This window comes from Symphodus melops (assembly GCF_947650265.1).
Source record: "Symphodus melops genome assembly, chromosome: 4".
Lineage (NCBI taxonomy): Eukaryota > Metazoa > Chordata > Actinopteri > Labriformes > Labridae > Symphodus > Symphodus melops.
In genome coordinates this window covers 17,732,142-17,745,225 of record NC_136694.1, presented here as the reverse complement: position 1 = coordinate 17,745,225, position 13,084 = coordinate 17,732,142, and the positions used below count along the sequence as shown (strand labels likewise).

Sequence of the window (13,084 nt, the reverse complement as noted above, 5' to 3'; positions counted from 1 at the left end):
GTTACCCCCAAGAATTATGTGAATATCAATTGTTCACATTACATCATGAGCCAATAGAATACCAACCTGACCAATGACAAATGATTGTTTTATTTCAAGAACTAAAAATAAATCATCGGAATTTACTTGTGAAGCGTTTTATGATTTAAAAGATTTCTTACAGTTATCTAACAACACAAGTCTGCAAAAACATTCTTTAATTCATTCAGTCAGAGAGTGACGACTAGAGATGTTTAAACTCCATTAATTTTACACCTTATTCCCACTATTTTTTATAACTTCAAACTGAAATAATGAATATTTGTTATGAAGTACACTATTACCGTAATATGATAAGGAATAATGAAATGAGAATGAGTTATAGGTTCTCTTTAGGGCTTTGAACCCATCAATGACAAAAGTTAATGTAAATTAGATCAGACAATGGGATGTTAGTAATGTTTGGGGCAGTTTGAGCTAAGTTGGTAGAGTCGTCATCTCTCTACCAAGGTTGGGAGTTGGTAGTTGGGAGTTTTGTGTTTAATTTATTTTAGCTTATATGTAATGCTTTACTGATAAATGCACATAAAGCGTTCCTTGTTTCTGGACTATATTTCTCAATGTATCCCAGGTTCCCAATTCTATTGTCTCTTTGTTTTTAATCCCTTCATTAATCCCACAGCCTTACTTAAAGTATATCATGTACTGAATCTTATGACTTTATATAAGATGAATTGAACTAAGAGATAATTGATGTACCCCATAAACCTATACATCTAATTAGTTAGGACTATTTTCAGCACTTACATCAACAGGCAGAATAAATATATGTCTATGTAATAAAAGCTTGTAACAACGTTGTTTTCCGATTAATTGCATACAATCTGGATTCAATCATTATCGTCACTTTTGAGCAGAGGTTCAGGTCGCAGACACACTGTGCTGTATAGATTTAAGCCCCGCCCTCCCTTGAGTTGCTAGAAGCAACAGGAAGCGACAACCCCAAAACTATTACAGGGCAGACTGGAGGAATAAACAAGAGGAGGCCAAAAATCAAAAAGGGTAGAAATAAATTGGTCACTTTATATCAGATCCACTGCTGGTCTGTATAAACCTCAGACTGGACCCGACCTGCCCCTCCCGAACCCAGGTCTCAGAGAGTTAAGACGTGGCACATTCATGAGTATGTCCTCCACACAGAGCTAAAGAAAGCTTCACCTGCCTGACTCTGAGAAGAAACAGACGAGGTAAGAACAGTGTGTAAACTGTGTGCTACATGAATGTGGTTGGGATTCATGCGTGTTACACAGTGGTAGCTTTCTTTAGGCTAATGTGGCACTAGATGTTGAAAAGCAAAGTTAGCTGGTGGTGATGCGTCTCATCAGCTCCTCTTGTCCTTTAACGCGTTTTCTCCACTTTCCTCATTACGAGTTGTTCATGAATAAGAAAGTTGTTGCTTTACTTTTTGAGCCGTTCTTAATTAACAAAGTAGCGCCATGGAGCAGTACCACGTGTTGCAAAGAGCTCTTTTCTTTCCTGTCTGTGCTGGCCTGTTTCTCTCTGCCTCCGCCCACCGCTCTGCACAATGTCCGGCTACATCTGATCTGATCAAGACACGGGTGACATGTGGGAGAGAAATCTTAGACTGTATCATATGAGTCTTTGAATCAAGAGTAAAAGGTGGGGTCAGGTTAGTGACCGCGGTGTTGGGAGACAGCAAGGGGAACTTCCTGGTGTCGAGCTAAAAAGGTAAACAGTAAACACCACATCAGTACATCAATAGTCAATAATCGAGACGTTTAATACTTTATTCTGTCATCCACACTGTATCCACTATTGGTCTGAATTGTCCAAATCTTATACTCAAACATGAATATTTTAAGATAGTGATGAAATACAATAAATTGGGAATTCAAACATTTCAAATGACAAATTTAAGCATTAATAATATATTTTTAAAAAAGTGTCTCTCTACAGGCTGGGTCTGTGATTCTGAAACATGTTGGATGCTGTGGCTGTTCTCTTTCACAGGGCATGTAGACACAGTTGGACTGGGCAAAAAGTTGCAGAATCACATTTTCAGTGAGCGATGGTACTTATAATAGGACTGCTTACATGGACAAAAAAAATCATATTAAAAAATAACCACAAACACTTTTATTTACTACACATGACAATAGTGCAGCACAACATGTGGCACAGCAATCTTGATCATTCTTTTCTTATGAATGTGAGTAGCCAAAATTGTAATTCTAAATGTAAAGTCCATTAATGACCAAGCATTAACTTGTCTACTAAGTCTACTATCAATATATCAATGTTGTTGGGTTTTCTCACAGAATAAAATAGAATTACATCTTCTCAGAATAAGTTTTTTTTGTATCAACACTTTTCAAGAAGCATTTTATTAAGGACAACAATTTATTGTGCATTAATTTTTGTAGGTATAATTTGAAAATCGAAAAGTGTGAGTTATTTTGTTCTGTCTGTCGTATTTAATTCCATGGAATCACTATTAAAGGCTTGTTTAAGCTTGTTGTCCCGTATCAAAGCTGTGTGAATCACTTTAATGTCACAACATTGGTGTATTGAGCTTGACTTCATTACTGTATGTTCATGAATTTAAAACCATAAACTTTTGAGGTTTTACTTTGTTTATTCAACACAAGATAGTGACAGTTTAATCCACAACATTGGCGTTTGAATACTTGGGAAATAATTGATCAGGATGTATTATTCAGTAAAGAACAAATAATACATTGGTTGGATCATTCCTCTGAGCATGGAGTTTGTTGTTATGTTTGAAAGAAAGTAGCATGAGAATTTCATGCAATATCTCTCGAGAAAAATAATAATGTAAGACTATATTACCAAAGGTTAAATATTTGTATTCAGTTATTTTTTACTACATAATTTCAGCTCCCTGCAGCTTCCTTTGTAATGTTTTAGAAAGTTTTTTAGAAGACGAATAAAGGCGACCACTAAAAGTAAACACCAACGTGTGATAACTGGAATCATTATGAAGTAGTTATAAAACATTTTAAATCAGGTGTTGCACAGGCATTGGTGGTATTTTCTATGTTTAGCTGATGAAGACTTTTTTTTTTTCTCTTACAGGAAAGATGGTTGAGGATTAGTTACATTTTCAGTTTTGATCCGATCACTGTTCGAGGAATCTGCTGTTTCTTGCTGATTCACAGGAATGCACACTGTTCTGGTCTGCAGACACTCTGACTCAACTTTTCTTTGTGTGAGAGGATGAAATGCGGTGTGTTTTCAACATGAATTATGCAATGTCCTCCCTCTCATTATGCCTATATACCTCTTCTTCTAGAAGTGTGGTTTTGGCTGCATGTGAGAACTCAAAGCAAGCGTTCATATTCAGGCTGTAACAGTCAGTTTCATGTTCACTTTGGTCAGTATCCGTTCCACTGACAGTGCAATATTTAGTGTAACAGCTTTATAAACTAAAATCATTTTTAAATGGTAGTCACATAAAAATAGATAGATAGATACTTTATTGATCCAGAGGGAAATTCAAGATATATAGATATATATAAATATTTAGTATGCCTCACATTTTAACACTTCAGAAACCTTTAATTTAGTTGATCACATCTTAAAAATGTCATTCCCCACTCTCTCTCTCCCTGGTTTCTTACTCTCTTTACATTCCTTTCAAATACAGGAAAAAAAAAAAAAAGTTTAAAAAACCAACTCATATAGTTTCAGTTCAAGTCATACAAATTTGTGATTGTTGCGTTTGTGCTGGAGGAAACTGACATCATCCTTAGTCTCACATTCAATCATTTTGACACACAACACAAGAACGACTGTTGGAAATGTTTTGTGAAGACGTTCAGGTTTCAGTACACGCAGGTTAAGTCTTCAACAGATGTAATAATTCAGCAGATCATGTCTCACCTGTAAGTTGGGCAGGGCAAAAGTGAACATGTCCACACACCAGCGTTGACCTACCACTGAATTGTTCCCACCTATTTTTCTTCAAATGAAAATATACTACACTAATCTATGTATGCACCTTTAAGCTACTGAGGGATTGCCCAAGTGATTCAGCTGTCACTGTTGGTCTTATATTCCAGACTGTATTCTGGGTTTCATTGCACTTCACAGATCAACCTGAGAGAATTATACAAAGCAACAACGGGCTTCATAATCCTCTCTGTCCCATTTTGTTTTATGTCCGCACTTTTTTGTATGCCAAATCTCCTCTCTCTCCCTGCCTCTCTGTGCATCGGCATAATACTTTGACGTATTATTTGAGGAATATTCAGCACCCTGATGTGTTGGCTACAGCGTGTTGGCTACAGCGTTAGCTTGTGATTAAAAAGCTCTGACACACTTGGAGCTCAGATGGCTCAGAGTGGTAATTATTGGAGGCTGTAATCCACCTAGTGGGCGAGTTGAGTTCAAACCTTTGGCTTCTTTCCTGTATCTCATTCTTTACTACTTTCTCTCTCTTGCGCTTCTCATTTTCCCACTCGATATGTTGGCCTATCAAATATCTAGAAGTCCAAAAAATCATCTTGAATTAAAAAAAAAAAACCTTTGACATACTGAAGTAGTCAGGAGTTTTGTCAAAGAATATATATTGATGACTAATGGAAAGAAGCAAACGTGAATGGGATGTGAATGGATCATACACGCACAGTCAGGTTGTTGTGTAGTTACAGTTTCAATGATAATCAAAGTGGGTGCTCATACATTAGGACACATTCATTTTTAGAGCTATTTAAACAGTATTTTATAAAAGGTCATTGTGTTACCCTTTTAACAAAACAACTCAATCCTTGTGGTCATGGGAGGCCAGGCAAGTTTATTTATAGAACACATTTCAACAACAAGGTCATCAACAGCATCTTAACAGAGGAAATAATGAAACATGAAAATAGACAATGTGAATGGGGATGGTAAGAAAAAAGCATGTTTAAACTGGACCAATGAACCGAATATTTTCAAATGTGCTTAAAAAAAAAGTGAATCCATAAAACGTACAAATTAGATACGCTGGTTTTTCCTGTCTCTAAAACGAATTAAAGGCTTAAAGAAACCCTCTGCTAAGATACATTCTGGATAATTAAATAAGACCGTTTTTCAACCAGTTGTATTTGTGTGGGCACTTTAAGACTGCCATGTGAATGAGGGCACTAGTGAGAACTTCACTTCAAAGTACAAACCAGAATTCATTCATATAAAATCAACAAGTGTTTGGTACATCAAGGGTAAACTAAATGAGGTGCAGGCTTTGATCTGTGTTTAACTTAAGATTGCAACAATTTAATGACAAAAAACATACAAATACACCAGAATACAGGAAATAAAAGCCCTCTGGGATCAGGGGGAGGGTATGTGAAGAAGACATTAACGTTATGAACAGCATGTTCTGAACCCATTCTGGGAAAACCCTGGCCTGAAGGCAGCAGAAGTAGGAGGAAGCATACACTTACATGAAGTATGACTTGTGAAGATGACGGGTATTAATATTGAGTGGGATGACATGAAAGTAAAGGCTGGGACTTGAACAAAGGGATCACAGAGTTCTTGATGCTCTGTCTGGTTGTGTGTCCTCTGCCTGTCACAATGTTGGGCAGATGGATGGATGGACAGTGATGATAGGGAGGACAGTTGTCTGGGTTGGATGGTTAACAGTGCTTCCTGTGCTGCAGGATTAGCTGCCAGAAGTTTTGTGTTAAGTGATTTTTTTATTTTAAAAATGGCAGCTCATTCATTGAGTCAATTGACTGCTCTCAGGAGGTCAGGCACTTTGTCCAGTTGCATCTGAATTAGAAAGCATTTTTGCAAAGGCAAAAGACCATTGATGAATTCCACTCTTAATAAAATATGTCCAGTATCGGAGCACTTTGCACCTAAAGTACCTGGAAAGCTTTTAAGAGGCTCCGCTCTGATAGAGGCCAGACGAAGCAGTTGTTGTGCATTGTGTTATTCATTAGTGCAATGCAAACTTTTTAATTAACAATTGGTCATGTGACTTTGTGATAATAAATCAACAGCAATCTGCAGTGCAGCTCAGTCAAGCTAATTTTTCTGTTCATTGCTCTGATTTTACAATTCACCACTTTCACCCTAATTGATATCATATGAGTCACAATCACCTGGACCAGAGGGCTTTATTCCATCTAAAGTAAAATCTCCCCCTGGTTGAGTATTCATACTGTTTTATTGAATAATATTGCACATTCGATGTACAATAAGTTTGGCCCGGTCAGCTTCATAGGTGGGTTGTTGGGCTGTAAAGCTTGCTGCTATTTGAGTGTGTAAGCACCATTACTTTGACCGCTTTCTACGCATAAAACAATCTGCCACCACAGAGGACTCACTGCAGTGAAAAGCAGCTCTTTGCTCTTTGTTTTCTGTACTGTCATACTGCTCCTGAGAACTTACATGACATTTCCCAGAGAAGGGTCAGTGGTTTACTGATCCCAACATCACCCACTACACTACTTTAAGTGATCGCAAAATGAAGCTCTGATCCATGGCTCCAACACTCCTCGCCCTCCTCATACTGATGCAAAAACCTCACTGCAGAGCTCTTTCAATTAAACTCAGTGCCAACAAGCCGATGTCAATTTTAGAAAAAAAACCTTTCAGTCCTCAGGCTCCCTGGCGCCTGTTCTGCTGCAACAACACAGTTCCCATACTCGTCTCTTACACACCTGGCTGTCTCCTACTGTGTGTCAACCTGTCTTAAATGTCTGATGTCATCTGTGCCTGTGAACAGCCTTTAAGAATTTGTACTGTAACAACGTCTGGAACTGTGGAAAAGAATTTCCCTAAGGGGACACCCAATAAATTAACTAACTAACACATGCAACTTTATAAAGTACAAACCTACTGAACCTTTGCAAAGTCTGCACACAAAATAATCAGAAATGGAATGTAAGAAGAAATACATGACTGCGAGTAAGTGGGCCTAAGCTAACAGATGACTTAATCACTTGTCTTTGATAGCATATTAGAAAAGGGGTTATATTAGATAAGTCGAGTTAACTGATTTTCTATTATACTGTGATTTGTAAAAAGAAAGAAAAAACGACATTAGTGTATGTGAAAATGTGCTGAAATGCTTTCCCTAATGTTTTCCTTTTTACTTTTGGAAACACCCGTGTAATCGATGTCATTATGTACAGTATACATGATTACCTTTCATTTGCTTGTTATTCTAATTTCAGATCATTTTCGACTATTTCTTTTGCTTTGTCTCGCAGTCTGTTTGATGTTTGCTATGGCTAATGCCACCAGTCTCCAGTATGAGCCAGTGGCAGAAATTGGAGGAGGTGCTTACGGGACGGTTTATAAGGCCCGAGACACGGAGAGCGGACAGTTTGTGGCTTTGAAAAGCGTCCGTGTCCAGACTGATCAGAACGGCCTCCCGCTCTCTACAGTCAGAGAGGTGGCTCTGCTAAGAAGACTGGAGCAGTTTGACCACCCCAATGTGGTCCGGTAAGTAGAAATCAAGTTTTTATTTTAGCGTTTACATTTTCCTGTAAACACCTCACCCTGAACTTCGTTTTGTTTTTGTTTTTTGTAAACATGACAGGTTAATGGATGTATGTGCCACCCAGAGGTCAGATCGGGAAACTAAAGTCACTCTGGTGTTTGAACATGTGGACCAAGACCTCAAGACGTACCTCCAGAAAGCCCCAGCCTCCGGTCTGTCACCTGGGCACATTAAAGTGAGAACTTACTGAAATAATCTTTTAAGCAAAGCTCGCTAGTTTTTTTTAGTTTATTTTTTTATGCCATTTCAAATCATGTCTTTCCAAAATATGTCGTTTCAGTATGAACTAGCCTGTGTGTTTTTTTTCAGGACCTGATGAGGCAGTTGCTGTGCGGTCTTGCATTCCTGCATTCTAACCGCGTAATGCATCGAGACCTGAAGCCAGAGAACATTCTGGTGACCAGCCAGGGCCAAGTGAAGCTGGCTGACTTTGGTCTGGCCAGGATCTACAGCTGCCACATGGCCCTCACTCCTGTGGTACGAACTCACCTGCTGCAACAAGCAAAAATGTGTTTTCCTGATTGTACCGTGAATATGTTTTTAGTTTTAGTCAGCAGCTTGATTTTATCACACAAGTTCTTACCGACAATACTGAACATTTACAAATGTAAATTTTGTTTCGATATCTAATTTATCATACAGAGTTATGCACTTACATTTCTCAATTTCTTATCTGCTAAACAACAACGGTGAAGCTATTGACATACTTAGCATCCACTGTATTGCCCCCCAGAGACAAATAAAGCTTTTAATTAATTTCATCTGATATTATTTGCCCGATTTGCTATTCTGGTTTAGCCTGTTAGCATTTTCCAATAACGTGATTTGTATATTAACCATTTGAAAATCTATGGTAAGTTTTAGAAAATAGTCAGCAGAAATGCAGCTAATGTACATAGTTTTTTTGTCAACATGTTGAATCATGCGAGAATGATTTTTTATCTTAATTTCTTGTAAACTCTACGCCAGTGTGGTACAGTATTTATGTTCCCGGGTCCTATATTCTCCCTCTCATTATCATTTCAGTCACTGATTGTTCCTTCACTTGTCTGTTGCGTGTCAATCATTTCATCCCTCCCCCTGTGTCTCCCAGGTGGTCACGCTGTGGTACCGACCTCCTGAGGTTCTGCTGCAGTCCAGTTATGCCACGCCTGTTGACATATGGAGCACCGGCTGCATCTTTGCAGAAATGTTCAGGCGCAAGTAAGTCAGCAGAAGCATGTCAGAAAAACTCAAAATGAGCGTCTTTATTGATGTTTTTCATTCTAATCCAGAAATTGTGAATCTTCACTCTGCACATAAATCATGTAAGGGAGGCTAAGATGTAACAGAGCAAAGCAAAGGTCCAAGTCCAATGTTCAACCCGTATTTATCGTGAGGTTTGCATTATTAAAAACACTTCGTGGTTAAACATTGACTAATGTCTTGTCCCGTCTAATGTTTAAAGTAGGCAGTGACTTTGAATTTAAAATTCTTTTCCTCACCTTAACAGGAAAGTAAACGCCTGGTGTTCCCTGGCTGATTTGTTTGAAGTTTATAGGATATTGTAGAAAATACAAAACACAGAGTGAACGGTTTCCATATGTACTGTACTTTCAGCAATTACCACTACTCACATTTGCAAACCATCTGACATTTTTGGGAGTAGTTATGCGTGAATGTAAGTGACAGGATTGTGCTTGGACACTGCAGACTTTCATGTGATAGGGCTGTGGGATCCCAGCTAAGAACCAGTACAGTGACACCAACAGCAGCAGCATCTAGTGGTAGAAAAGACACATGGCATGAAGACGGTGATCACCTTGAACAGTTTCATGCATCGAAACGGTTTCCTTGGAGACTGTTGGTATAATGGTACTGATTATGTACTGCAATGGTAGGTCAGGAGGGCACAGTTACAGCTCGAGGTATTATGGACTGAGAAGAAGTTGGACCTGATTAGATGTTGTGAACTTGTACAAACAGTAGCTTCATTGACTTTAACCTGTTATGCCAAACTTTTAATCTGTGAATCACAGTGTTTTCCCCGGAGGATTAATGAAGTATGTCTCATTCTGAAGAACGTCGAGCTTCTGTTTTCTCTGCTGCACTGAAAGACGTCGAAACTGGTGAAATGTCATCCGCTTTAATCTATTAACGTTGGTTCTACTTGCCTGCCTTGTAGACCTTTGTTCTGTGGGGAATCAGAAGTGGACCAACTTGGGAAGATTTTTCAGTGAGTACCAACCATTTCTATGATATTTCTCTGATTAGGTGATGTATTTTCAGATGATTCATATTATTTAATGAAACTACAATGTCATTTTGTGATTTCAGAGTTATTGGCTTGGCACCAGAGGAGGAGTGGCCGACTGATGTTACACTCTCTAGGAAAAACTTCCCTGTTTTCTTACCTCGACCATTTACTGACTTTGTGCCAGAGATAAATGAGCAGGGGGCAAAACTAATGCAGGTACAACTTCACCATGAGCTCCACCCTGCATGACTATGATTCATATTCAGATGTTTACAGAGTTGAAAGCAGGATTCATACAGATGAGCAACCTTTGCCCCAGAAGGATTTCGTATGCACAGTCTGCTGATGATCAATTGAAGCCACAAGAATTTCACAGAAACAATGTGAGAAATTCCATAGACGGGTGTCACTAATACAGATGTTACACTCGAGCAGAGAGAGGGTATTACATCCCTGATGATCTGATAACAAATGGTTTCTCTTTCTATTAGGATGTTCAGTGCCAGAAGCAATTAGAATATGACTTCAAATATGACTTTCAATGGATTGGCTGAGTCCTGTGTACCTCTCTACCTAACTTTATTTATGGATATCAGAGAGACAAGATTTAAGAATTTATTGAATTAAATAACTTAATCCTAGAAATAACAAAAGCCTAAATTAAGGTGTTTTTAAAATCAGCTCTATATTCTGACTTTCCTCTAGACTTCTTTAATACACTGTACACTGTGTGTAAAAACAACAGATATTATTCAAATATTTATTTGCAGAGAGATGTTTTTGTTCAGGCAGTAAAGCAGGTGCTCAATAATAATATATAATAATAATATAAAGGGTCAGGGTTTTATTGACATCTCCATATTGGTTCCGGTACTTCTTAGGGGTGGCTCAGTGGTAGAGTCTCAACCAGGACATTGGGAGATCCATCACCAGCTCATGCAATCACATCCGGGCATGTCCTCACTCTATTCGTACATCCTCTGTCATCAGTGTGTGAATGTGTAGTGTAAAAGTGCTTTGAGTAGTCAGAAGACTAGAAAAGCATTATACAGGTCCATTTACCGTATATGGCTTATTGGTACTTTTGAAACTGACCAATCAAGTGCTGGTATCAAAAGTAAAGCTCATCTGCTGTTTTGGAGAGTTTCAGATATATCCTCAAAATGATCTACACCATTTCGACCTGACAGTGACACAGTAACTTCCACACTAATTATCTTGTTTGTTTGTTTTTTTTCTTCCACAGGAGATGCTGACCTTCGACCCCTTTAAACGAATCTCTGCCCTGAATGCTCTAGAACATCCATATTTCCGAGAGGAGGAGACATTGACTCAAACAAAAAGCTGAAAAGATGCAGTGATTTCTTCAGCCAGAGGTAACAGTGTCTAAGTTTAGACCTGGCCTAACCATAAAGGATTTAAGTTTCATTCCATGCCTTTCAAGACTTCTGGGTTGTGCTTTGGGATATTTTTTTTTGTGGCCCCTGCATCATAAAGGATTAAAGTTTATGAGATGGGATAAAAAAAAAAGAGGAGTGAACTTAAGGATCACTGGCATGCTTCCCAACATGTAAATGTCACAACTAATGGTGTTAAAATGTCGAGTCTTTGAAGACAGTGCCTGTGCTTTTGATGTTGAATATCTCTTTGGGTCTCGTCTGTCTGAATGGATGCACAGAAACGCTTGTCCTCTCCTCTGAAATGCTGCTCTTATTTTTTGTACCAAGTTTAAACAAAAGGAAGCACAGATGTCATCTTATCTTGTAATAGGCTGAACAAAGTGTGACAGGTGACACCTCGGCTTTATACGAGCCACTTGTTAGTGATCTTACCGTATTTGTGTTGATATTTAAGACCATGAGCTTGTGACAGAAATGTAGCTGCACCAAAATCATGAGAAAAATAGAGAGTAGTGTGAATAGTGAAGAGAAGAACGCACACTAAAGACATGTCTATCATTCTGGTATTCCCCTTAAATTCTCTCACAACGTGACAGAAATGGTGTCCTCTTGGAGCACTGGGATGGACTTGACTTCATGTTTTATCACTTTGTTGCTTTTTTTTTTTTTTTTTTTAATCTGAAATCGTCCAGTTCTGTAACAAAAAAGATTAAAAGACACCATTACTTCACAAACTTAACTTGTGTTTTATTATGAAGATTGAAATCCACATGGATAATTGTCATGTTTATTTCAAATAATGATAAGAAATACTAACCACAAAAGCTCACTATTGTGTTTCTTACTCTAATAGTGAAATAATAAACACTGACAGATTGTGATTGTCAAAGTCAGGACGACATGTTTCTTTTTTTGGGGTTTCTGCGATTGAATTTCTTTCCTGTCTCACAAAGATTTAACCAAAGCACACATTGTCAAACTACATGCATGAGGGCGCTGGTTAGCCTAGTGGTTATTTTGCATGCTCCATGTACAGAAGCTTTAATCCTCGCCTTTTACTGCATGTTATCCCCTGCTCTCTGCTATCACTCTGCCACTTTGTTATCTAATGAAGGCAAAAATGGCCCCAAAAAGATCTTAAAACTAGGTGTATAATCATTTGTAAGTTTTTACCCATTCAGTGTTTAAATAATTCAAAGCATTCACGATCATACATTTTTAATTTATTTAAAAAGGAATTTAACCAGGAAAAAAACTTCATTCAAATTAAGAATCTCATTTATGAGAGTCTCCCAGCAAAATGGGGCAGCAGCACAAGAAAAAGTTACAGACATAAAACACAGAGTAATTACAAACAATACAATAATCAACATATCCTGAGTCACAGAACAGAAAGTCATTGGTTAAAACATCTACAGCCTGAAGCATCTTCCTACAACACCTTTAATCTACCTCCAGAAGATTTAAAGAAAGCAGCGCTCCCAGACACAGACCATCCTGCAGGAGATTCTAGTTTATATAAATCTAATGAATAATTGAATACAAAGAATTTCAAATATCTTTCTATTTAAAGGATAGTCATGTGAAATTGATAACCAGTACTTTTTCTTTGATTTATTTATTTTTGCAAAGTCATTGTCCAACATTAGACCTTTGTTAATGGGCTGCTCCAACTACATGTTTTGCTTGTAGACATAAAAATCACGTGAAATACTCAACCAGCAGCAATTGTCATCGTCACAACTCCATCTTAAACTGTCATGAATGCTGCTGCTTTCCTCAAAAGTAGACGAGACAAAAATAACAAATCAAATCAAAATAACACAGCCATTTATTAATATTGTGTGTATTTGAAAATAAAATGGACGATACAGAAAATGTTCCCCATGCTGAAAAATGTTACCTCGTGTTTTTTTTCCATATTTCTGA

The 13,084-nt window shown here is 37.9% G+C and overlaps 1 protein-coding gene across 1 annotated transcript; it reads left to right on the top strand.

Annotated features, from left to right (window-relative positions):
- Window positions 1-913: 913 nt before the first annotated feature.
- cdk4 (cyclin dependent kinase 4) lies at window positions 914-11,894 on the top strand. The gene is made up of 8 exons (XM_079341056.1): window positions 914-1,226; window positions 7,227-7,461; window positions 7,559-7,694; window positions 7,829-7,996; window positions 8,613-8,722; window positions 9,684-9,734; window positions 9,836-9,971; window positions 11,002-11,894. Exons 2-8 carry the CDS (start codon window positions 7,235-7,237, stop codon window positions 11,101-11,103), a joined length of 930 nt encoding a protein of 309 aa, XP_079197182.1. The 5' UTR covers window positions 914-1,226; window positions 7,227-7,234; the 3' UTR covers window positions 11,104-11,894.
- Window positions 11,895-13,084: the final 1,190 nt, after the last annotated feature.